Source organism: Canis lupus, chromosome 22, assembly GCF_048164855.1.
Source record: "Canis lupus baileyi chromosome 22, mCanLup2.hap1, whole genome shotgun sequence".
NCBI classification, from domain to species: Eukaryota; Metazoa; Chordata; class Mammalia; order Carnivora; family Canidae; genus Canis; species Canis lupus.
Window position 1 is genome coordinate 28976044 of NC_132859.1, and position 26830 is coordinate 29002873.

At 38.4% G+C, this 26830-nt stretch overlaps 1 protein-coding gene across 1 annotated transcript in view; it reads left to right on the forward strand.

Moving 5' to 3' along the window:
- Nucleotides 1-18256, forward strand: part of KCNH8 (potassium voltage-gated channel subfamily H member 8) — a 368594-nt gene extending 350338 nt beyond the window's left edge. Inside the window, exon 16 of the mRNA XM_072792921.1 lies at nt 15122-18256. Coding sequence (XP_072649022.1) covers nt 15122-15826 — 705 coding nt within the window. The 3' untranslated portion in view covers nt 15827-18256. The remainder of the gene's footprint in view (nt 1-15121) is intronic.
- Nucleotides 18257-26830: the final 8574 nt, after the last annotated feature.

Genomic DNA, 26830 nt, shown 5'->3' on the forward strand with positions numbered 1-26830 from the left:
GGTATGCCTCAGTCCTCTGAATTAGTATTATCATTATATCTTTTATTTGACAATTAGTTTAACCAAACACACTCAGAGAATTGTGAGACCATTCCAAGTTCTGACTGTACAATCTCATTTCTTCCTCATCATGATCACATATGTATTCTTAACCATCAATTCTCAAAAGTAAAACCTAAAAAAAATTTGTACATTCACTTTTTGACATAGAAAAACAAAATCCATTTAACTGCTGACAAGCCATTCTGTAGTTTTCATTTTAAAACATAAGTATTACTGATTATAATGCTACGTTTTGTGGGCATAGCTTTCTAAACTGGAATATACCCAACTATTTAATGATTTGCAGGATGCTTTTTGTTTATTTTCAGTTCTCAAGCCTGTATACCTAGGTAGATTTGTAGCTCTTATGAGAGATTTCCTGATAATAAATACATACCTCATACATACATACATACATACATACATACCCTAAACAATAGTGAGGATCTCCCAAAAGGAAAAAAAAATGCCACTCAAAAGTTTATCCTGTGAAGTATGAATTTAATATGGATATAGCTTTTGGATATTAGGTGTTTTTGTCTTCCTAACCTGTGATACATAAGCCTCTCTTATTTTGAGTAGAGGGACTAAATGGACATATTGGTAAAGGTCCAAGGGGGACCAATGCCACATTCCAAATGGGCAACTTGAGCAGGAAAAAGAGTATTTACAAAGAAGTTAGTTGAGTGTAGGGCAACCACAAAGGTTAGCACTGTCCCTCCCACTGTGGGTATAATAACAATAGAAGAGCACTACAACTCCTGGGTCTGAAGGGGCCAGGGTAGAGAGTGATTATAGATAGAATCTTGAGTCCCAGAAAGGTGGAGAAGGCCACCTGAAAAGAGCTGTGATCTTTTGTTGGGACCCTCTGTGACCTTCTGCCCACCTCAACTCTGCAGGGAAGCAGCCAGAGGAACATATACCCCGACTTCCCTCTTCTATCTCTCTTCGATCTGCTGATGTTCTACAATGGCCAAACCCAACCAGAAGCCAATGAGCCAATGAGCCTGTTGATGGAGTTCATACAAGTCAGTCTCAGCTCATACAAGGAGCAGAATTGGTTGGAATGTGGATCTATTCTAGAAATAAAAATGAGAAATATTCCGTAAAATGAGTTATTGTGTATTCAAGCAAGTACAGAGAAATTCAAATGAAATTTAAACAATTGGTTATTAATTATTTATTAGTAGTAATTAGCCAGTTAGTAATAGCCTAGTTATTAACTGGCTACTAACTAATAGTTTCAGAATAACTGTTTTTTTTTTTAATGAATATGGGTGTTCCTCTCCCATACTTCCTAAATAACTTGTAAGTTTTGATACATTCTTTAAGGATTTATTTATTTATTTGAGAGAGAGATCAGGGGAGAAGGGCAGAGTCTTAAGTAGACTCCATGCTGAGCATGGAGCCTGACACAGGGCTTGATCCCCCAACCCAGAAACCACAACCTGAGTCAAAATCAAGAGTCTGGCACCTAACTGACTGCACCACTTAAGAGCCCCATAAATTGATACATTTTTTTTAAAAGATTTTTTTAATTCATCTATTCATGACACAGAGAGGCAAAGATACAGGCAGAGGGAGAAGCAGGGTCAATGCAAGGAGCCCGATGCGGGACTCGATACCGGGTCTCCAGGATCAGGCCCTGGGCTGAAGGCGGTGCTAGACCGCTGAGCCACCCGGGCTGCCCAGGTTCATACATTTTTAAAAGAACATACCCCTCTGCCATTTTCCATTCATCAACAGAAAAATTAAGTCCAATAATTGATCCAATCTAGCAGCTACAAATAGTATTAGAAATTTTTTATAGAATTTCACAATTGGAAGGGATTACAGGGAAATTTTTCTTTCTTCTCATCCCCTAATACATGAATTTCACCTTTTTAAAAATGAGAACATCATACATCTTTCAGAAGGGCTCTGATTCCACCTCCAGTCTAATATGAATTTTCGTGATTCTTCCATGATGAATCCCAGTTTTTAAGTGCCTTCTCTGAGTTTTAATACTTGCTTTCTAACCTTGCCATTCAGCATTTTCTTTTCTATACTTTTATGTTATTTTCATGTGCACATTTCTTCTTTCCCCAAGCTCTTGAGAACTTTGATCATATCTCCAAAAAATTCTGTGAATTGCCTCAAAATTATTATTATTATTTTTATTGTTGTTGTTAAAGTATGCAGACTTTACAGAAGTACAACAGAGAATGTCCTTATCTCAAGTAGGTCAATGTTCAGGACTAGAAAATAAATATATATGAACTTGAGAAGGCTTGGAGATTCTTTAAGTCTTTTTATTAGAGAACCATAAGGCACGTAGACAAATGGGAACTGACACTTCCCATTTACTTGTACCTAATTAGAAATAAACACAATATCATAAATCAATACTAAATTAGTCAGATTTCCCTTTTGTGCTTATGTGACCATAGGATAAGATAGAATTTGAAAATAATTTATGTAATAGGTAGACGAATTGTTCTGAAATCAATATTTTAGCAATCTCAGCTTCAATATTGTATTTTTATAATGTGGGAGAATCATAAAATTTGAAATTTGAGAGATATCTCCGAGGCCACCTATTCTAGCTTATCTTCTAGTAGTGGAATTTTGTTTCTGAGATTTTTAGCAAGAAGTTATTTTGCCTGAACATTTTCTATAGTGAGAAACTCACTATGTCCCAATAGAAAGCTACACTAGTATTTTCCAAACCTAGTTGTGCTTTCAGATTCTCTAGAACTTTTTACATGATTATAGATTGTAGATATTTTATAAATTATGAATATATAAAATATATTTAATATTAGTAAGTATTTTAAAAATAACAATTCCTTTGGCCAGGCATAGACTAACTGAATCTCAGAACTCTAGAGTTGGCACTGGGAATCTGTATTTTTAAAAATTTTCCAAATGCAGGGCACCAAGGCGGCTCAGTCAGTTAAGCTTCTGACTTGTGATTTTGGCTCAGGCCATTATCTTAGGGTCCTTGGAGCCTCAAGTTGAGCTCTGTGCTCAGCAGGGAGTCTACTTAAGGATTTTCTTTCTCCCTGTCCCTTTGCCCCTCCCCCACTCATATTTTCTCTCTCTCTCTCTCTCTCTCTCTCTTGCTCTCTCTCTTTCTCTAAAGAAACAAAATCTTTTAAAAAATTCTCCAAGTGCTTCTGATGACAGCCAACCTCATTCCTCAGTTTAGCTATTAGAAACCTATTCTCTATATTTAGCTCATATAACTTTCTATAAAGCCTTTTTATTAATATTTCCTACTCTATCCCTCTTGAGTTGCATAGAAAAAGCTACATAAATGTTTTTTATGCTGAAAATATTTTAAATTTTGAAGATAGCTAATATCTCTCTTCCTCCCCATTCTGTAGCATATTTTCCTCCTCTCTAATGCTCTCTCTTCCTGAAACTTTACTCATGTAACATGAAATACAGACCCTTTAATCATCATGATTAACTTCCTCTGCCACTGACCCCTCCTCTTGTCCAAATTTCTTAAAGACAACCACAAATGATCCCAGTGTCCTATAGATGACATTTCCAGAACAGACCATATTGTCTATCATGTTTTAGTTTACGAAAACACCTGAAGGTCTTGTATTTTTCTCTCTGTTCAGAAAGCTCTTCCCCAATATCTGCATGGAAGCTCTCTTCCCTCTTTTAAGCTTGTGTTCAGATGTCAACTTAGTGAGGTCTTCCTTGACCAGTCTTTTTAAATAGAAGTCCCCTCTACCCAAATTACTTCTAAATTTGTTCTTCCTCATAGCTTATCAAACCTCTGATACAGTACATAGTTTATTTATCTAGATTTTTCATCATCTTTATCTCCCATTAGGATGTCAGTTCTATGAGGACAAGAATATTTATCTGTCTTTTTCTTTGCTATGACTGGCTACATACAGTAGCCATACATTTATGGTGATGAATGTATAAAAAGTGCTGGATTATGCATTACATCTTTTTTAACCATCAGGTAGAACATTGAATAAAAGAGAAAATAAAATTCCAATTTTGAGTTTGAAGAGACCCTATAAATCCCATCATGTGAGATGCTTCTATCATGGATTAGTAAATTGAGGCCCAGAGATAATCACATATGCAGCAAGAGGTATAGAAAGGCTTAAAAAGCCTTAAAAGTCCCATTTCAGTGGCTTTTTTTATTGGGTTAGTTTTCAGAGAAGGCTATCCTTGGTGTGCACTGAAAAGATTTCCTTCTGAAATATTAGATACCCATGTTAAGACTTGAGTCTTTGGTTTCTTAAATTACCCATATATACTTAAAAGTAATATTTGATTTAATAATGGACAGATAATTTTAAGATATGATAATTTTAGAAAGGGCTTTTCAAAAAAAGTCTAATAGGGATCCCTGGGTGGCGCAGCGGTTTAGCGCCTGCCTTTGGCCCAGGGCGCGATCCTGGAGACCCGGGATCGAATCCCACGTCGGGCTCCCGGTGCATGGAGCCTGCTTCTCCCTCTGCCTCTCTCTCTCTCTGTGACTATCATAAATAAATAAAAATTAAAAAAAAATTAAAAAAAAAAAAAAAAGAATTGACTTTTAAAAAAAAAAAAAAAAAAAAAAAAAAAAAAAAAAAAAAAAAAAAAAACAAAAAAAGTCTAATAAAATACAGTGTATGTTTATTCAAGGGGAAAGATACATCTCCCAAATATGTTTTTCCATTGGTGACTATTCCACATGTTAGCATATTCAAATCCAGAAAAAGAAAAAAAGAAAGGAAAAGGAGTACATTTTGAAGCAAATAAAATGATAAGTGGGGTGGAGTCCACTGGTAAAATATTGATTTTTTTAAACGTATTTTTAAATCAAATCTGATAACTGGTAACAAAATACCGTTACTACAGCCTTATACTGACTTCAGTTGATGATCTGCAAGCCTACTCTCTAAAGTGAATCTCTTCAGCCTTGGTGATAAAGGAGTTCTATTCACATAGCATTCATTTGATAGAGAATTGTGTTTTTGTTTAAAACTCCATTATCAAAAAAGCTTGAATCGGGTAGGTGTCTACCGGTGGTTAAAAGAAAACTCTAGACCTCTGAACAAGCTTTAGGTAGTAGGTTCCATGATGCTTTATATTAGACCTTGCTGAACCAGTCTTTCTCACTGAGGTGTTCATTGCTCAATTGCTATGAAAGTAAAAGAAAAGCTTTTGCATTCATTCAAGTAGGTATCTATTCTTTTGGTGTTTTTTTTGGACACTGATTTGCAGTAGTTAAAAATTAGTCATTGAAACTTATAACAACCAAAAATAAAGGAGAAGCAATTAATGTAAATCAGTTTTCTTTTTCAGGTAAGATATTTGGGGATTTTTAAAGGAATTACATGTACATTGTATTTTTAAGTGAGATTCTAATGTACATACCAAATATTTTGTTTTTATTTTTTAACCATGAGCCATTTTAAACATATAGGTATTGATAAAATAACAGATGTCCAAATAACTATTATTCATATTAAGTAAATAATAACATATTTCTATGTTTCATATGTTGTGTACATACATGTTGAATGTACATCTATACACAGAATAATTCCCTGTGAGATAAACATACAAATAAGAAATAATAGAAACAAGCTGAATGACTCCTACCCATCAGGTGAATGAGAAAATCACTACATAGAGACAGATAGTAAAGGCCGGGACACATAAACCTTAAACCCCACCCCGGATAAAGTGCCACATAATCAAGAGGGAGCCCCTAACTCCCAGCATTGGAGAGTTTGGAACTAGAGCCCCCAACTAGGGTCTTCAAAACATCTGGCTCTGAAAGCCAAAGGGGCTTATTTTCACAAGTCCTACATGATTATAGCAAACAAAAATAATTTTTAAATGGTTGGGAGAACATAGCAGATAAGGGGCTAGTATCCAAAATTTATAAAGAACTGAACAAACTCAATGCCTCAAGAACAAATAATCCAATCGAGAAATGGGCAGAAGACATGAACAGACATTTCTCCAAAGAAGACTTACACATGGCCAACAGACACATGAAAAAAATGCCCAATATCACTCAGCATCAGGGAAATACAAATCAAAACCACAGTGAGATACAACCTCAACTGGTCAGGATAGCTAAAATTAGCAAGTCAGGAAATGACAAATGTTGGTGAAAATGTGGAGAAAGGGCAGTCCTCTTACACTGTTAGTGGGAATGCAAGCTGGTGCAGCCACTCTGGAAAACAGAGTGGAGGCTTCTCAAAAAGTTGAAAATAGAGCTACCCTATGACCCAGCAATTGCACTACTAGGTATTTACCCAATGATACAAATGTAGTGATCTAAAGGGGCACCTGCACCCCAATGTTTATAGCAGCAATGTCTACAATACCCAAACTATGGAAAGAGCCCAGATGTCTGTCGACAGATGAATAGATAAAGGTGTGGTGTATATAATGGAAAACTACCCAACCATCAAAAAAATGAAATCTCGCCATTTATACCAAAATGCTGCATATTTATATCCCAGACTGAAACCAAATCAACTCTAGGTTTAGAAAATGATTGGAATATATATCCATGATGTTCCATAGCAATTAAAAGAGGGTTTGTTCAGTTGTCCATCAACAGATAAATTGATATAGATGGGATTTGCATATATATATATACATACTCAGCTATCAAAAAAATGATATATATACTCAGCTAGTATGTATATATATATATACTCAGCTATCAAAAAAATGAAATCTTGCCATTTGCAACAATATGGATGGAACTAGAGGGTATTATGCTAAGCAAAATAAGCCCATCAGAGAAAGACAATTATCATAGGATTTCACTGATATATGGAATTTAAGAAACAACAGAGGATCATAGGGGAAGGGAAGGAAAAATAAAATAAGATAAAATCAGAGGGGGAGACAAACCATAAGAGACTCGATCATAGGAAACAAACCTAAGATTGCTGGAGTGGAAGGATGGGGTAACTAGGTGATGGACATTAAGAAGGCATGTGATTTAATGAGTATTGGGTATTATATAAGACTGATGAATCACTGAACTCTACCTCTGAAACTAATAATATCCTATATGTCAATTAATTGAATTTACATTTTAAAGAGTGAAAAAATGGGTGTTAAGAGCATCTCTATGGTTGTATATCCAAGTTCAGCAGAGAGGGAGCATGCAAAAATGCCCATTTCCTAGTTTCTCCCTGAAAGGGATATTACTGCATACTTTCCCAGCTGCTGCCTAAGGACAATCCACGTGCACCTAGGTACTCTCTATGATCCTCCACTTTGGGACACTGACAGATCTTGGGACACCCTCAACTACTGGGAGCCACCAAGAAGAAAGACAACAGTTTCAACAATCACAAAGACCCTAAACCCTCAAGATTCCACCAAAATTTGTTAGAACTAATAAATGAATTCAGTAAAGCTGCAGGATATAAAGTCAATATATAAAAGTCAGTTGTATTTCTATCCACTGATAATGAACTATCAGAAAGAAAAATTAAGAAAAACAATCTCATTTACAGTAATATCAAAAAGAATAAAGTACTTAGGAATAAATATAACCAAGGAGGTATAGACTTGTACACCAAAAATGACAAAATATGTGTTTTTTTGTGCTTATTTTATTTAAATTCAATTAATTAACATATACTGTTGGTTTCAGAAGTAGAAGTCTGTAATTCATCAGTCTTTTATAATACCCAGTCTCATTATATCCTGTGCCCTCCTTAATGTCCATCACCCAGTTATCCCATCCCCTCACTCTCCTCCCCTCCAGCAACCCTGTTTGTTTCCTATGATTAAGAGTCTCTTATGGTTATGACAAAATATTGTTGAAAGAAATTAAAAGAAGATCTAAACAAAAAAAAAACCTCCAACTACAGACTTGTCAAAGGAATTGAGAAAAGCTGTTTAGACTAGATTCTCAGCTCTTACTGAAAGACTAGTACACGAAGAGTTAACCAAAGGGACTAGATCCATAATAGGAAGTCATGATCTGACTTAGAATACGACAACCAGCAGCACTCGCATCAACTGGGAGCTTAACAGAAATGCAGAATCCCACCCCATACCTACCGAGTCTTAGTATACATGGTGTCAAGATCCCCAAGTAATTCCTCTATTCATTGTCTTGATAAGCAGTGTCAATACAGTTTGTATTCTGAGATGAGACAGATTTTTCACTAATAGCAGTGAAGATCCTTTAGCCAGACAGCAATTTGGATACTAATCAAACTTTGTCACAGGAAGTGGGAAAGTAGATGAGGAAAGCAATCAAAGGGTTGATAAATAATGGATTACAACAATACAGCTAAAGTAATAAAGTCGTGTCCAAAGGCCTGAGTTTGCAGAAATTCAATGAAACCATTGGAGTAATCACTTTCAAGACTTGTAATTCTTCTCTTATAATTTAAGTGGCATCAGATGCACCTGCAAAAGTAAAGCCCTTGGTACTATTCCTGTGTGACCTCGGGTAAACCATTTCACCTCCCAACATTCTAGTCTCTCCAGCTGTAGAACAAGATTTACAACTTTCGTTAGTAATGGGATTGAGATTCTCATTTGGATGAAATTTATGCAAGTGCCGAGTATGATTATTATTTTAGCTGACAGATAAAAAGATTGTCATTTGTTTTTGAATGTGTTGTGAAGCAAAAGACACAAGGATGAAATTATACCGATCGTCCTTTTTGTTTTGCCTGCTTATGGAGTTTGATTGAACTTGTCTGAATCCCATGATAAATATGCAACATAACAAAAGATTAAATGAAAGACCATTTAATTACCTGAATCAGAGCTTGTAAAAATGTATATGTGTTCATGGCGGGGGGTGGGGGATGGAGAGGATTGGTGTAATTAGGACCGGGAATTTAGAAAAATTGTGTCTAGCAGGAAAATGTGTACATGTTTGGCAAAAATTGAGTGATGGGTCAAGAACTCTTCAAGCTAAGAAGATTATATCAACAGATGCATTACCCATCTGTTCACTGAATGTACAAAAATGGAAACGGCATTTTTTTTCTATCAATTGAAGTTCCAGTTATACTCAGAGGCCATGAATCATACCATGCCAATAGCCAAGATTGAAAAATGTAAAACATGAATAATAGAAAGCAAAAGTTAGCTACTTTCTACGTGAAATAAAAGGTATTGTCAATTCTGGTCTTCCTTGTGAAACTCACATTCCTGTTCCCAAAAGGCACAATCCAGAGACACAACAGAACAGCAAATCTGTGTTTACACTAAAAGGCACATAATCTAAGTGTAAAAACTGGCAGTGCACAGTCTTATTGGAACAATAGGTCACCAGCATCCCAGATGGATTTTTTTCAACTATGTAATAACACAATGGTTTTAAAACCTCCCATTTTGAAGTGAGGGGGATGTCTATGAGATACTGACATCATATAAAACATTCTTACCTGCTAGAGATATAGTGGTACTTAAATCTGTGTCTTGCAGTGCTATTTAGGGGAGATTGGTGAAAGTTATTTAAGTTCAAATGAAAATATTAGAAACTCATACTAAGAAATTAACCATGCAACTTATTATTCATTAACTTACTCATGTATCAACAAAGAGTTGTAAATGGCAGGATTTATACAGAGACTAGAGCTATTATAAAGCACAATAATGACTAGTCATACCTGCCCCCAGCTAATCCTGCTGAACATTGTTGTATTTTGGCTCATGCATCCTTTATAGAGATTTCTCAATCCATCTGACTGCAATTACTCAAACCTTAGATCAACATTTTTCAAAGGCTTTGGTTATCGCTGTTACTATTTGTTACGGCAAAGAGCTACACAAGTGATGCTAAAACTTGGAGACTCTATTTCTCCCAAATTAATTCTGTAAAAGCATTAACAGCATGGTTTGTCTCTCCGTGCTGAGGCTGAAGAGGAGTTATATATGTCCTTTATTCTCTTTGGGCTAAATGTTTCCTGGGTCAGTATTCCCTACCATGAAGAAGTTTTCAACTGAGCTGTTTTGCATTATCAAATGCAGATACTGGGGATCCTGGCAAGCATCAGTTATATGTAGGGACCAAACATTAACTCCATTGTATTATTTAATCCTCACAACAAAGTATCTGTGGACATATGATTGAGGGTGAGAAGTAGCATCACATCAGTGGTGCAAATTAAACATAAGAAAAGAAAAACAGATACCTTGGAAATGTAGGCAACAATAACTATTTCTTAGCAAAAAGAAGTTCTGAGAAAAGCTGGATATGGCAAAAAATAGAAAAATTGTGGCAATTAGTGACTTCCTTCTTAAAGGTATGGGATGATCACTTTGTGGATTATCATGGATAATTGACCAGTCCGGTGTCACATGAGTGTTTCTATTCATGACAGAAGATGCTGCTAAACAAGAGCAAATGTACTGCCTAAAAATCTGCTAAACACCTAATGATTCGTGTGGTAAAATACATGTTACTGGGAGAACAGAGAAGAGAAGAATCTTTAGATGATCCAAAGTTTTGGATAGAAAACTGAACCACTTGGAAGCACAGATGGTGTTTTCAACACTTCTTTCTAGCAGTTGGGACTTTGGAAGGGATAGAGAAATCTTGGATGTGAACAATTGGCTCTGCAGATGGTGATGGTGAACTGGTTTGGCCGACAGTTTTAAATCCCAGACTGATGGGTTCTTATTCACAGAAGAATTAAGAGAAGGAAGTGGAAGGAGGGGGGAATGAATAAAGGAATATAATTTAATACACAAGGGGAAAATGTGTATTAAGTTATGGTTTATTTATCAGTTTTATAAATAGAAATAATCAGAAGGCCACATCTAAAATAGCCAGCTACGGTAGCAACCAGAGATGCAAAAAAGTTTACCAAATTTCAGCTGATAAAACAATTCTGAATAACTTAATTAAGTTTGTCACTTGGCACTCATAGTCATGAGATATGGGAGTCAGTAAATAGGTGCCACTAAAAAATGTGATGGGGGGACACCTGGGTGACTCAGTTGATTAAGCATCTGACTCTTGATCTCAGGGTCAAGAAAGAGAGGAAGAAGAAAGAAAGAAAAGAAAGAAAAGAAAGAAAGAAAGAAGAAGAAAGAAAGAAGAAAGAAAGAAAGAAAGAAAGAAAGAAAGAAAGAAAGAAAGAAAGAAAGAAAGGGCATTGAGCATCTTTAATTAGTAAAACAATCCCTAAAATGGATTAGAAAAGAATCCAAATCCTATCCTCACCCCATCCCATCCCCTTACCAACATTAACCTTTTCAACAACACCTGGAAAAATGGGGTCATTCACCTAGAGGTATGAGAGGAAGAAGTGAGGGAGGGAGGGAGGGAGGGAAGGAGGGAGGGAGGGAGGAAGGAAGGAAGGAAGGAGGGAAAAGAAAAGAAAAAAAAGAAAAGAAAAGAGAAAGAAAGAAAGAAAGAAAGAAAGAAAGAAAGAAAGAAGAAAGAAAGAAAGAAAGAAAGAAAGAAAGAAAGAAAGAAAGAAAGAAAGAAAGAAAGGAAGGAAGGAAGGAAAAGAAAGGAAGGAAGGAAGAGAAAGAAAGGAAGAGAGAGAGAGATAGGGCTTGTTAAGGGCTTTGTAATATCCACTTAAAAAGAGGCTGTATTGGGCACCTGGGTGGCTTAGTTGGTTAAGACGCTGCCTTCGGCTCAGGTCATGATTTCGGGGTCCTGGGATTGAGCCCCACATTCTTCCTGTTCCGTGAAGACTCTGCTTCTCCCTCTCCCACTCCCCCTGCTCTTGCTCTGTCTGTCTCTCTCTCTCTCAAATAAATAATATGTATTTTTAAAAAAAGAGATAGTATCTTCTAATATGAGTAACAGAAGACATTTAAAGAATTTGAGCAGGTGTTGAGGTAAGTGGGAAAACTTTGGTTCATTTGATCTGGAATGATTTTTGTTTGTTTTTACTGACCTATTTTTGCAGTACTCTGGTTTTAAGTTGTATTTTGAAGGCATATCTCCTTAAATGGATGGAGCCTTGTTCACAAAGTAGCCCCAACAAGCTTTTTTAGCAAATGCACATCTTAGCATGCTATAAAAAGGCAGAAAGCCTCACCACCCTTGTAGAGACTTCATTCTTTGCTTTCCACATTTGATTAAGAATAAGGCCTTTCCTGTTTTAGAATGAATTTTGTTAGCAAGCCCAGCAGAAAGCAGTAAACAAAAGTGCCGTGCCTCTTACTGCAGTTTTTGTGGCAGTATGTTGTCACTTTCAGCGTCACCAGAGTATCCACCTCCAGGAGATGCCGTGTTTCCTTGTGACAGTTGCCTTTGTCCTTGGGAAGTGAGAGATCCCATATCCAACAGGGATTAATTCTCTTCATGTAACTTTAATAAGGTGCAGGGGTGTTTCCTCAGTGACACAGTGACAGAAATCTTGATATAAATTGATCTTTACCCTTCAGAGCTAAAGAAAGCTCTATTTCCTTGGATTCTTTGTTTGCTTTTAGTTCAGGCTAATATAGTGATTTTGTTTTCTGGAAATGTTAATGCTTCTTTACATTCTGGGAGCCAGTCAAGACTCTCGATTCTCATTCGAAGTTCATTGCCCCGAAGTTGTGATAAGTGCACAGTAAAAGTTGGATGTCAAGGATGTGGCTATCAAAAGCTATTTCACCCATGAGAAAATACCTGTCCATCTTGAAATCTAGAAAAAAATAGTTCATCAGAAATATATATGTTGGTGTATTGTCTGGCTCCAAATTCCCCTTACTGCACACTGTTTTTGTTGTTTTATTTGTATAATTTAATATGAGGAGGTTTTGCTCTGCTTAATACATCTCTGACTTAGAGATGATGCCATTTACTTACTTGATGTTGAATTAACACTTCAGATAGATTTCACACATGAAGCTATCTTTTTGTATCATCTGGGCTCTTCACAAATTCTGAGCACATTAACAAAAATCTCTCAACTCTTAATCAATACCTCCTTCTCCAGGTGATTATATATTATAACAGAAAGAGCACCAAAATAAGAAGGCCTGGATTCCAGACCAAAGAATGAAATAAGGGACCTTAAAAATGTTGTTTAAGTTCTGAGCCTTAGTGTCCCCATTTTATAGGTGGGGAAATAATAATGTATCTCTGCCTATCTTAGCACTGTTTATAAATCCAATAGAGAAAAAGGTACCTGAAATCACATTGTATCATAAATTTACTCAAACATTTATTGAATAACATAATTGTTGATGTGCTTAAAATGCAAAATGGTTCTTCAAAGACTATCTTTATTCAAGCCTAATAAAATGCCTATTAAAAAGCATTTTACTGGGAGCTAATGTACCTCTGGTCAATTCGATGCAGAAATGAAGCTTAGACATTTCACAGAAATGAATGGTCAATATATCCCTTCAAACATCTCGTTTAGTGTCAGCCTTCTCTTCTGAAATTTGGATAAGAGAGCTAATCAGTTCAAGATGGAACCCATGGGTGAATGTCTGCAATGCCAAGATCCAGATCCTGATTTAAGTGTGACCCATGCACTTTAAAATTGAGGCTTGGCAGGTAATAAAATTAGACAATCTCAAAACACATAGTTAAAATGTAGTGAAAATCTCAAAACACATAGCATCTTTCTCAGATTCACTATTTTGCTTCTTAAATGTGAGGCTCAGAGGTATCTTTTTATCACCCAAAGTTTCAGATCTGTTGAAAAGCCTGGACAGGCATTCGATTGAGTCCCTCGAGTTCCATGCTAGCAGCAAGGCACAAATACTTTTGGCCTGGCAATTTCAAGGCAGGTGTTACCAGTTGGTTGCCTGAACCATGGAAAAACCTCCTTCTGGCCTTTTTTAAAATGCCTGATTCAAGCGGCACTACCTCCTGATGGGCCTGCCAGGGAGAATTAGTTTCAGAACGCACTCACAGGAAGTGAAATGAATTAAGCTGCTGGAGGAATTAGGAATGTGTACGTAAATGTTGAAAAAAGTTTGCCCAAAACAGCAATCTTGGATCTGGCATCACTGAAGTCGAACTTGCCTTTTGTTTTGTTTTGTTTTGTTTTTTGAGGATAGTCAATGGGTTCAGGTGCTTATATTGGAGTTTTGTGGTTCATGATAGAATAATCAAGTCACAGAAGGTCCTTTATAAAATACAATCATAGCAATGAAGGCAAAGTATTACACCATCGTGTTATTGTTACAAATCACCAAAGATTAGAAAATAACATGTTTGTGTCCTGCTTTCTTTTCCTCACTTTGAAGAATGTAAGCACTCCAGAAAAGCTAGATTCAATCTTCTGGTGGTCTTCCATGGTTAGAAAAAAGTGATGTGGTTGGCAAGAAAATAGATCCTCTGACAGATTTTATTATCGGTTTTAAGTATAAAATGAATAATGAAGACTTTTCAGTGGGTCTTAGGTGTTTGAGGGTTGTGTCTACTTGGAAAATCTTACAAAAGGTAAATGTCTTGGCTAGAAAAGTGAATAAAGCACATACCACATAATCTGGGTTACAATTCCACAAGGCTCCAGGTTCACTGATCTACCACAACGCCCCAAGGCTCCACACCATCTGATCTGCACCTACCTAGCTTTCAGGTTTCTCTTATTTGGCTGTGTTCCCTCTTTCTGCAAACTCCCTCCCTCACCGATCTGGTGCAGGTTCTTGCTTACCACCTTCATCATCCCTGAAGGCTAGTTTGCCCCTGAACCTACAATGAGCATGGATCTCAACCAAAAATGACGAAAGTGAGGGTTATTATTTACTATCTACTCTGGACAGATGGTGTGCTGAGTGCTTTACATACAATACCCACCACTCCATACTGGTTTTTGAGGTGTCTGAGGATGATTTGTGTGCACCACTGTGTAACCCATTAACTTAAGGTACTGTCTGTATGTACGAGATACAAGAGATAATTGACCCACGTCTCTAATTTAGTTCAAGAACCCCAGAGTCACTGATTAAGAACACAACTATGAATATCTCTGTAGGTTCCCTCAGAATAAGAATGGCTGTAGATTAGGTGCCCAACTTTCCCATCCACCCCTTGGACTTGGCTGGAGTTAGAGGTGGGCAGCCTTTCAGTCCTTCGTATTGTGAAATCTCATTTCCTTGCACTCATTCAAAGCACTGCCATGCACCTCTGACTATTGCTTTCTGCTTTGCTTTATCCACGCAGGTAACGACATTGACTCAGGAGGTCTCTCAGTTAGGTAAAGACATGAGGAATGTGATGCAACTTCTAGAAAATGTTCTTTCACCTCAGCAACCGTCACGGTTTTGCTCTCTGCACTCCACATCCGTGTGTCCCTCCAGGGACAGCTTACAGACCAGGATGACCTGGAGCACACACCAACCTTGCCTACACTTACAAGCTGGGGGAGCTGCTTATACTCAAGCACAACTCTGTCATGGTAATGTCACCTCACACATTTGGAGTGTGGATCCCTCCTCTGTGGGGAGCAGCCCCCAGCGAACTGGAGCTCATGAGCAAAATCCAGCTGACACTGAACTTTATCATTCTCCAAACCTTGATTATTCACCTGCGCACTACCAGGTCGTCCAAGAAGGTCATCTGCAATTTTTAAGGTGCATCTCCCCACATTCAGATTCTACACTGACACCTCTGCAGTCCATTTCAGCGACCCTCTCATCCTCCCTCTGCTCCTCCTCAGAAACGTCCTTGCATCTGGTTCTCCCAAGCAGATCAGAGGAGGGCAGCTTCAGCCAAGGAGTCACGAGTTCCTTCAGTCTGGAAAACTTGCCAGGATCTTGGGACAAGGAAGGAGCAGCATCAATCTCTACGGAACCCTTGGAAAACTTTCCACTGGAAGTTGTCACAAGCACAGCAGAAATGAAAGATAGTAAAGCCATAAATGTATGATATTTGCGCACGTGCAGCAGCTGCCAGTTCCAAACCCACCACTGCATGACAGCTTTAGTTTGCCTTTTTTTGCCTCGGGCAGGTGTGAAGACTGGGCTAAGCTGGGAGTCCTGCAGGAGCGTGCGTGAGGAGCCAGCCGAAGGCGAGCCACATCCATACTGTAGCAAGCACTTGCTAGATCCTTAGGAACATAGCAGAAACCGTTCCCTCTACAGGCATTCACTTACCCGTCTGTTTCACAGACTTTTTAAAAGTCCAAAGACCCTGAGGGTCTGAGCAGCTAGAAGTTCCAGACAAAGAATCTGTGGATTCATTTTGTCCTAGGTGACTTTTGTGAAATGCAGCAAAGGTTTTTCCTGAGTGCCTGCTTGTCGTTCCTGAACAATATCCATAGCACTGTTGGCCTCTGGAGTGCACAGCTCCTGCTGATCTATTTTTCTTTTTGTGAAGGCAAAGGGACAATTATCACTGCATGTCATCTCCTAGACAATCAGTCAAATAGAGCTGGTGGCCAGTGGTTAGCTATTGCACGTTACTTGCCATGTAAATGAACATGTCTTTATTTATCGAAAAAAAAAAGAGAGGCTATTTTTATATCCTTGGTATGAAATATGTATTTAAACTATTTAAAATATTTATAAAGAAATGAATGTTTTCTTTTCATTTTGGTAAAAAAAGAAAAAGCTTGCCGTCTTAAGAAATGCACTACTGTTATGTATAGTAGATCAAAAACTATTTATTATTAAGAGGATGTAGTTTCAAAAGGAATCCCCCCTTTTATTTGCATGCAGTTTGCAACAAATGTATCCTCACACTTCGGGATTACAAAGAAACAGTGAGGTCATATTTTATTAATGAAATAAAAACATGGACTGAGTGTCAAATATGTGGGCTCTGGCATGGTGGTAGGCAGGGCTCCACCTCGTTAGGCTCTGCTGACTCACGCCAACGACCCGAATTAAGGCTGCCCCCACTGTGCTGGCATAAATGTCTCCCCTCCAGGCATCAAACTTCATTGTTCAGGAACCCAAAATTGGTCTGTGGGATATGAGATCTCAACTACTTTAAGCCATTCTGATCTCAAAATGAGGGAGAGAACCTTGGCTGTATGCTTCCTTTGTGCTATTCTTGAGGGAGAGATTATACACCAGTGCAAATTCCAAAAGGGAGCCCAGACTTCTGAGCAATGACTTGTGAGAGTAGTAAGGCCAGCTTACACTGGATCAGTGTTTTCATTTTTTTCTGTAAAGCTCTCAACAAAGCTGTAAGTTATGCAGCGCAGGTGTTTTCATTCTCATTTTGCAAAGAGATAAAAAGAGATTACACAGCTCGGATGCCGGAGATGGTCTAGAACCTATAATTCTCCCTGCATCTCAGCCAAATGCAAATTCAGATGCTGGCTTGGGAATGGTTTAAACACCTTCACTCAACTTTTATTTGTTTTGGGTTTTTTTTAAAAGATTTTATTTATTTATTTCAGAGAGTGAGCACAAGCCTGAGCAGGGGGAGGGGCAGAGGGAGAAGCACACTCCCCCCTGAGCAGGGAGCCCCATGTGGGGCTCCATCCCAGGACCCTGGGATCATGACCTGAGCCGAAGGCAGACGCTTAACCAACTGAGCCACCCAGGCACCTCTCAACTTTTATTTGATGTTTAAGGACATTTAGGGCCAAATCATCCCAGACATTCTTAGAAAACATCCCATTTACATTCTGGAGTCTCAGGTTCTTTTTTTTGCATCACAAAAAATAAACAGTCTGAGAATTGTATCATTAAAAACATCTAAACAAACCAAAAGCTCTGATGTGTGAATCTTGTACCCTAAAATTGGCTGGGCAGCAGAAAGAAATCTGTATGAAAAAGGAAATAGTACGTGTGTATCAACATATTACTCAAGACAATGCGTTCTACTTCTCCACCTCCAAAATTTAATCTCTCCTTACCTAAGTGAATGGGAAAATTGAGGCAAAGGCAGCTTTCTAGATTTAAAGTACTCAGGTTTATATTAATTCTCCCTTTTGTTCTCCTGACCTATATAGTCATTTTTAGTACCATTCAAAAAGAACGGTATTAGTGTGTGAATATTCTTCTGGCAAACTAGCACTAATTATTGATGCTAACAATAATGACTGACATTCTGTTTTTTGAGTAGTGACTCTGTACCAACATATATTTAGAATTTAACATGTTATATTTCCTCATATAATTGTCAAACAATGCTAAAAATGACTTACTATTATCCTCATTTTGTAAATGAATAATTGGGCCATGGACTTTTTTTTAACTTACCCAGTCACATTGTTTTAAATGATAAATCCAATAACCCATAGCCACTCGGTATCCTCTTCATGTCCAGATCTGTTCTTGCTGTCTTTTAAAACTTTACTAGTAATTACTTCCTTTTGAAATCTGTGAATAGAATAAAATAAAATATTTGTGTGTTTTTTTTTTTTTTTAAGGAAGCATACAGATGGGACAAATTAGCTAACCTGTGAGGATTTGAGGAAGCCCCTGTGAAATGTCTGGAAACATGCCCATATTTTTCCAGCCAGTCTCTCCTCTGTATCTGCACTTAATGGCTGACCTTAGGCATAAGAATCAGATACCTGCCCTCATAGGTCTGCAGCTGGATGAAAATGAATGATCACCCATAGTAAGTGAGGGCTCTCATTGATTTCTTAGAGGAGGGCACCTACTTCAGTCCCAACTTACTCTTTATTCACCTTTTCCCTCATCATCATTATTCTGAGCAGAACTCCTCCATATCCTGGGCAGCCAGAATGACACATTTTGCTTTGTTTGTTTATGTCTGTTGTGATATTATTCCAGGAAATGAGAATCCCAAGTTTTTCTAGGTATTTGATTTTCCAAACATTATTGCAATGTAAGTAGCAGAAGCCCTTGTCTACTTATCAGGGATGCATGTTTGGATCTCTACCTACCAACTCTGCTGAAGAAGCAAAACAGGGATCCAGAAGAAAGAAAAGCACTTATTTTCTTGGTCAAGTATATTTTCTTTAAAACAATACTGAGGACTAAAGTCTTCTGTGTAGCTCTAATTAAGAGAACCAGACAGATTAACAGGACTTTATTTTAATTCAACATAAGAAATTTCTGGTAATTAAAGCCACTTACAAATGGAGTTTATTGCCTTGAGAGATGGTAAAATCACTAATAAAGTGTCCTTTGAGAGGTTGCATAACTACGTGACAGGAAAATTGTTTTCCAGAAGGATTCTGTATTGGGTGGGAGGTTAACAGAATACATGCATCAGAATCACATGGGGTGCTTGCTTAAACTTTAGATCTGGCTTCAACCAAGTGCCTTTGGGTGGGGCCTGATATCTCCCACTTAAACTCCCTGGGTGATTTATATGCACTAAATATTGGGAAATATTGGTATGGAATCTATAGTAGTATAAGACTGAGTCCTACCTAATTTATACACAGGTGGACTAGCATCTACATTCTGTTAAAGATAGGTCTGAGTCTGTCATTGTATCAGAAAGACCTGGTCAACCTCTATATCAGTAGTTTCAAACTTCTGTTCAAATGATGTATTTCCAGGGGATCTTAATAAAATTGAGATTTTAGGGACCTGATTCCTAAGATATGGGCTGGGTCCCAAGCAATTCTGATATAGATGTTCCAGGGAACAAACTCCAGAAACGTTACCCTAAGCTGTGTCATCATCCCTTAGATAATGAGTAGTTGGTTCTGTGGGGGGCAGACCAGCTAGAGTCAAACAATCAAAACTGACAATTATGTACCATACTGTTTCCATGGCATTCTTAATAAATCGATAAATTTTTTCATGAAAATAAGTGATCACTTTCTTCAAGAGCACTTTGAACGTTCCTTCATTACTGGTAATGGCTGAATGCCTACTATGTGTCATGTACTGGTACCTCTTGATTTGTCGTAGGTCTTTGTTCTCTTGTTTGACTTGGATTTTCTAGTAGGAAGAAAAAAATGAAAATGCCTTTTGAAGCCTTATGAACTTGTCAGTTCTTCCTGAATAGGGAGGAATCATATTTGGATGTGAAGTAAACCAACTACTTGGTTAGAGAATGACAGTTGCTATTGATGGCCCCTGTGTGAAATGGAACTGCTCATGTCAAGATTATGATTTTATCCAGAGCAATGAAAATAGCTTGTTCCAAATAGTTCTTGCTACAGCTGCTTCTTCTCATGAGGTGTAAGATCATCCTTATAAGACATCACCTTTACTAGAAAGTTTTGTAACACTCCAAATGGATTCTCCCCTTAGATCACCATCACCACTGAAAACAGAGCCTCAGAACCTGTGCAGTTTCCATGAAAGACTGCTCTAAGAGGCTTCTCCTTTGCCTGCTTCTTTCAGTTTATCCAAGGGCACACACTCCAAAGAAATACAATGTTGAGGAAAGGGCAGGAGTTTTGGAGAGACACAAAGGAGTGTTTGCCTCCAGCCATTTTTCCTTGCTCTATGACCTCAAACAAGTTATTTAACACTTCTGAGCCTCCATTTCTTTATCTAAAAATCGGGTATTAAAATATATCTAACTTGCAGAGTCTTTGTGAAGAGTCAATGAAGTAATTTATGTGAAAGCACATTGCCTGACATATAGAGAATACTAAGCAAATGTCAGTTGGTCTCCCCTGGCTCTCCTACTTCCTCTGCCTCCTATCTCTCTCTCCCACTTCCCTTCCAAATTTCTCCATCCTTCCTTCCCCCTACCTCTTCTCCACCTGCTTACTCCCTAGCTCTCCCTCTTTCTCCATCTCCCTACCCTGACATCTCCATTCCCTCTCTCCCTCTCCCTTCTCTTTCCTTCTCCCTACTTCCTCTTTCCCCTAAGAGTCTCAGGCTAACTTCTGAAAAATGAGCTGCCTTTGACATTTTCTCCACAGAAGCCACAATCTAGCTTTTACGCTATGTCACCTGCAATCTATTCCTTACAGTATTACCAATCAAGTCAACATTTACCTTTAAGAAAAAGTTGTGGGGGATGCACCAGGGGAATAATATGCCACCTTTGCTCCTAGCCATCTTAGCTCCAACCTGTGTGGCTTCTGATTTCTATCCAAATTTTAGTAATCAAAGCCTCATTTTATTTTTTAAATATTTTATTTATTTATTCATGAGAGACACAGAGAGAGAGAGGCAGAAACATAGGCAGAGAGACAAGCAGGCTCCATGCAGGGAACCCGATGTGGAGCTCCATGCAGGGAGCTCCATGCAAGGAGCCCATGACTCCAGGATCACGCCCTGAGTCAAAGGCAGACGCTCAACTACTGAGCCACCCAGGTGCCCCCCAAAGCCTTATTTTAAAATCTTTACAATTACAGAAAGATCCGGGAAATGTATTCATCAATATGAACATGTATCTCTTTTTTTCTTGCCCATAAAGTTTCTCTGAAGAAATTTGCTGTTGCCTCAGAAATCAGACATATATATGTCATGCCCACCACCCTGAGATACAGAACACCTGAGTACTGTCAGCCAAAAGCCTCAGAAATTTCCCTGCAGCACGGGGCCTTGCCCTGTTGCCCATAGCTCCTGTAGCTGGAAGCCGAGATGAAGAAACGTCTGCCACTTCACACAGATGTCTTCAAAGTTTCCCCTCGTTATCCCATAGAGAGAGTAGGTCCCACCAGAGGGAATAAGCTAAATGTCACTCCCTGCAGCTTGTGTCCTGAAAGAATCTGTTCCTTGGGTTGTAAAAGTCAACAGAGCCCTGAATAAACCTCGCAAAAGACAGGAGGACAGCCCAGTGAGGCAGAGACCAGCACATCTGCATCTGTTGTTCAAGGGAATTAAATAAAATGTATATTCTAGAAAAAATAGCTGAGTGGGCAAGATGCTTCCTATGGGCAAAACTATGCCTCCTCAGACTATTTGCTTCTGCCTTAGGTTTTTCCCCTGGAGATAAGGGGGTGGGGTGGAATTTAATACTGAATTTAAGGCTCTGTTTTGGGTTGTTTTTTTATCTTTTTTTTTTTTTCAGTTGGCTGGTAAAAATAGAACGTACATATGTGATATATTTGAGTACAACAGAGAATAAAATGGGAGGAAGTGAACTTAAAAGAGTATCCATGCTGTTTGTTTTTGTAAGAAACCAGAAGGGATATACTAACATGAAGGGACCATTTTTATTTAAGAATTCCCTCTGGAGTAAAGAGTACTCTATCCCTTTGGTACTCTTGCTTTCAGTGGTAAATTTTCTACCAATACTAATTTCCTGAACCCCAACTGGCAGTTCATTCTCCACTATGGTTTATTTGTCGTGAGGGAGAATTATTTCTGAGCTCAGCATGGGGATCAGTGTTAACTGCTGCTGAGGAAGGGGCTCAAACTCAGCTGCATCTCCCAGGTAACACAGAGGTCTCTGAGTGGCTGCAGCTACATGGCTAACACTCTCTAATGTTTTTGGAGTCCCTTGCTGTGATTGGCAGTGATGTTCAGGAGCCCCCAGGTTGATACGCAGATTTCTGAAAGTTGCCATGGTAACCCATTACCCAAAATGAGTCATGAGATTCCCTGCTCTAGTCAGAGGACCTGTAGAACAAAGTCAAATTTTTATTTCCAGCTCCTAGTACCCAAAAATATTTGAGCCCTAGACCTGAAGCATTTAGTATACCTCTGGTTAACTTACAGAAAAACTTATATCCACAGAAAAGAGACAGCATTTCTGACTCTTGGTTTTCAAAGTATGGTCCATGGAGCAGCAGCAGCTTCATCTGGGAGCTTGTTAAAAATGCAGAATCTTAGACCCCATCCCAGAGCTACTGAATCAGGGTCTGCATTTCATCAAGATCCTCAGGTGTACGCATTACAGTTTTGCAGAAACACTTAAATAAGCATTGGTTCTTGGCTTGCCACTCATTAGAATCAACCAGGCTAGCTTTTATAAACCAGATTCCTTGCCCTAACCTCAAAGATTCTAACTTAGAGTGGGCCCCAAGTACCAGTAATGTTTAAATCTCCCCATGTAACTCCAGTATACACCCAAGGTTAAGAAAACACTGTTCTAGAATAGTGGTTCTCAAAATATGGTACCTGGACCAGCACCATTAGTATTACCAGGAACTAGTTAGAAATGCAAATTCACAGGCTCCACCCAGACCTACAGAGTCAGAAACTCTGGGGATGGGCCCCAAAAACCTCTATGATTCTGATGCCTGCTAAAGTTTGAGACTTCTGCTCTAGTCTAGACAGCAAAGGAACCAGTAGCACCTAAAGCAAGTCATAAGCAAGAAGGAGTTTGAATATAATAGTATATTATTATTACATGTTATATTTAATAAAATGTACATCAATATCTACCTTCTTCCAGGAGACTCATCATTTTCTATTTCAAATCTCTCTCTATGTTTTAAAACCATACTGATAAGTGAACATGTCACTTTCTAATTAGAATAGGCTCCTAACTTTTCTATTTCTATAGGCTAGCCTAATGACATCCTTGTGAAAAATCTTATTCTTAGGAGGCACTGGTACATTTTAGTTTTATAAGGCCTAGCTTGATAAAGGCTTGGTGTTGGTTACAACAACAAGTCAAAATTACAAGATTAGTGAACCATGGTTGGAGAGAGAAGTTTCTCCCCCGAGAGTACAGAAAATGTATCCCAAGAAAAACCAATCTAATGTTTTTCCTAGTTTTAATTACAGATAGTTGTTGTGTTTAGAAATCAGGGCTTTAGTGCCGCCTGCAGCCCAGGGTGTGATCCTACAGACCTGGGATTGAGTCCCATGTCAGGCTTCCTGCATGGAGCCTGCTTCTCCCTCTGCCTGTGTCTCTGCCTCTCTCTCTCTCTCTCTCTCTCTGAATAAATAAATAAATCTTTTAAAAAAAGAAATCAACACTGAAATATAACACTGAAATATAAAAACACTGTTTATATTTCAACACTGAACCAGCTGCATATATAAGCCATGAGAGTAATAGTATGCCATTTTGATCACATTTGTAGATGTGAGGCACCTATTTTTGAGGGTTTTTGTATTTAGACTAGACTAATGGATCTGAACTTATCTAATATGTGGTTAAAATGATCTTTTTAAAACAAAATATTTATTTATTTATTCATGAATAAAGAGAGAGAGAGAGAGAGGCAGACACATAGGTAGAGGGAGAAGGCGGCTCCCTGCAGGGAGCCCAATGTGGGACTCGATCCCAGGACCCTGGGAGCATGCCCTGAGCCAAAGGCAGATGCTCAACCACTGAGCCACCCAGGCATCCCTAAAACTATCTTTATAGAGATATTTGCTAAAGCAAATGTATATAATAAGGCTTAGGCTGAGACAAACTGAGTTTTTAACTCTACTACTCAGCTATTTGACTTGACAAGACAATTATATTCTCCTACTCTTCATTCCCTCATATCTGAAATGGGATGCATTAATTTGAGTTCCCCTAGTAACATATCCTGAGACAAAAATTGTAGTAAAATAGAATATTTGAGGGATGACTTCAGGAAACACTGGTGGGGGAATGGGGGAATGCGGAAATGAGATAAGGAGGGGGAAGGAAGGAATAACACATAAAAAATGTGTTGTTGAGCAATAATCACTGTGAGCAACTGAGACTCAAAAGCCCCACGTTGCTCTGGGAGACATTGTAGAACATGACCATGAGTTGTCCCACTTGAGGAGGAAGAAGCTGGTGTATTCATCCCCTAGGTCCCATTTGTTAATGGCTGAGGGCTGCTCCCAGAGATGTTAGCTTCTCAGTATGCCAGGCCTGCCCCATGGAAAGGCAAAGACAAAGCCTCAGCAGAGAGTCACAGATGCTTGCAGAAGAATGCCTTGGGAAAGGAGTGGAATGGTGTGTGCACGGTGGAGATGGGCAGACTACCAGAAGAATCTGCTACCTGAAGTATGTATCAGGTCGAGTCAAAGACAGAAACCAGTAATTAGAACAGAAAATACTTGATATAAAGAATTATTGTTTATGGAGGATTACCTCCAAAGAAGAGATGAAAGAGAATGCTAAAGATACCCTATGGCAGAAGGAGAGTCCCCAAGAGGAACAAATTTGGAAAAAGGGGCCTCAAGGCTAGAATCTAGACTGAGTGATAGACATAGCACATTGGCAGCAGGGTTTACCTGGTTGCCTGGATAAGAAATGTCCATAGTCTCTGGACTGAGGCTGGAGGGCAGGAAAATGCATGCAGGGCAAACAGGAAACCCCTGCCAGGTACAGGTGGACCAAGCCTGGTGCCAGAATTGGCAAGCCAAAAGTCAGCTTCACTGAGTGTGCAGCACACTACTCGTCATCATGTACCACAGGAGCCAACCAAGAAGCAGCACACAGAAACCAGAATCCCCTCTCCTCTGTAGTGTCTTTCTAACACTGTCACTGGAAAAGGGGAAATATTTACAAGACATAGTCGACTATCTGTAATGGCAATGAAACAGGGCAATAACAAGTGGGTTTTGAGGTGAAAGACAATACTCTGACAGAAAATAATGCTATTCATATAATATCATTCCATATGAAGTAAATGGAATAGCATGTTTTAGGATTACTTTTTAAACTATGAAGTTATTTTTGATAATATTTTAAGTGAGTGTTTTTATTCAAAAACATCCTTAGAATTACTGTTTAGGGCAAAACCATGTTTTTCACTGACACAACTGATTTATTTTTTTTTTCTAAAACATTGTTAGATATGATATTCTTAACAGTGTTTGTCTTCTGTGTAAGAATGTTATAAATTGACTCCTGTATTAATACACCTCTTCTTTTGTCACCTAAAACTCCTTGAATGGGGACCAGGTCTTTCTTCTACAATTAATGACAAGTGCAATATGTCCATTTTAATGCGTGTAATAGAAGGACTCTAGCTTTTTTTTTTTTTTTACTGAAAATTTTGGTAAGCTGAAGGAAAAGGGAAGAGTATGGCTGGGGTACACAGTGAATGAGTGTCTGAGTAGTTAGAATGTCCTTGCTTTCCCCCCTCAAAGACCTTCAGAAAACCACATCTTATTTCTCACCTTTATTAGTGCAGAGTCAGAGAGAGTGCAATCAGAAACACTGAGTTTAAATTCTCTAATTTAGCACTTTTCTCTCTTATCCTCCTCACCAGTGATATGACTGACAATTAAAATATCACCTTGAGATGTCTTTATCACATACACATCCAATTAATTAACCTTTCCACTAAATGAATTAATCTCTTGACCCATCAATATGCTTCTGGCTATTAATTTATTGTTTCCTTTCAATTACCATTGATGTTCATAATCACTCACAACTCTTAAAAATAGAAAAACAATTTGTCTTAGGTCAGACCATCCTTCTTTCTTCCTCTTCCTCCTTGCTTCATGAAGCTTCAAAGGATTACAATATAACTCATGGGCGCAGAAATAAATGACAAGAGGTGATCATGGATGGAGATACATCCTTTTTTTTTTTTTTTTTTTTTTTTTTTTTTGAGAATTAAGCCCATGGTGGAACAATTGGCATTTTGAAGGAAGTGGTATCAGGGATCAAAGAGTTCCTAGATGACCACTGTTCAAGCCCAGTGTGGAGGCAATGTATATGGGGTGAGTTGACTTGGACCTGATGGCTTCTAAAATCTTTTCTGGTTTAAGATCCTCCAATCATGGGGAAACGGGAGAGAAGACTAAGGGAGAAAAATCTATAGGTCACTTGGACTCTATTCAGATGTGACCAAAACTAAAATTGATAGTTCATAAAAGCATGGAAGGGGACAGTCTAGTTAAGAGTGAGAAACAACTTAGATCGTAAATTTCCAAGTAGTTATTAATGCCTCAACTCACAAAGTGAAAGAAACTCAGCTTCTAGAGCCACCAGAGAGAATTGTATCCCTTCTTCTGTCTGACATGAGGACTGATTCTGGCCAGTTACTGGCATTCAACATAATTCTGGGGCTGGGAGAAGAGACAGCAGTTAGATATAAGGTGAATCAAAGTGAAAGTAGCAGAACTGGGGATGCCCTACTACATGCACCCCAGGTATCTGCTGCTCTAGAGAGAGTTGATTTGGATTATTGGG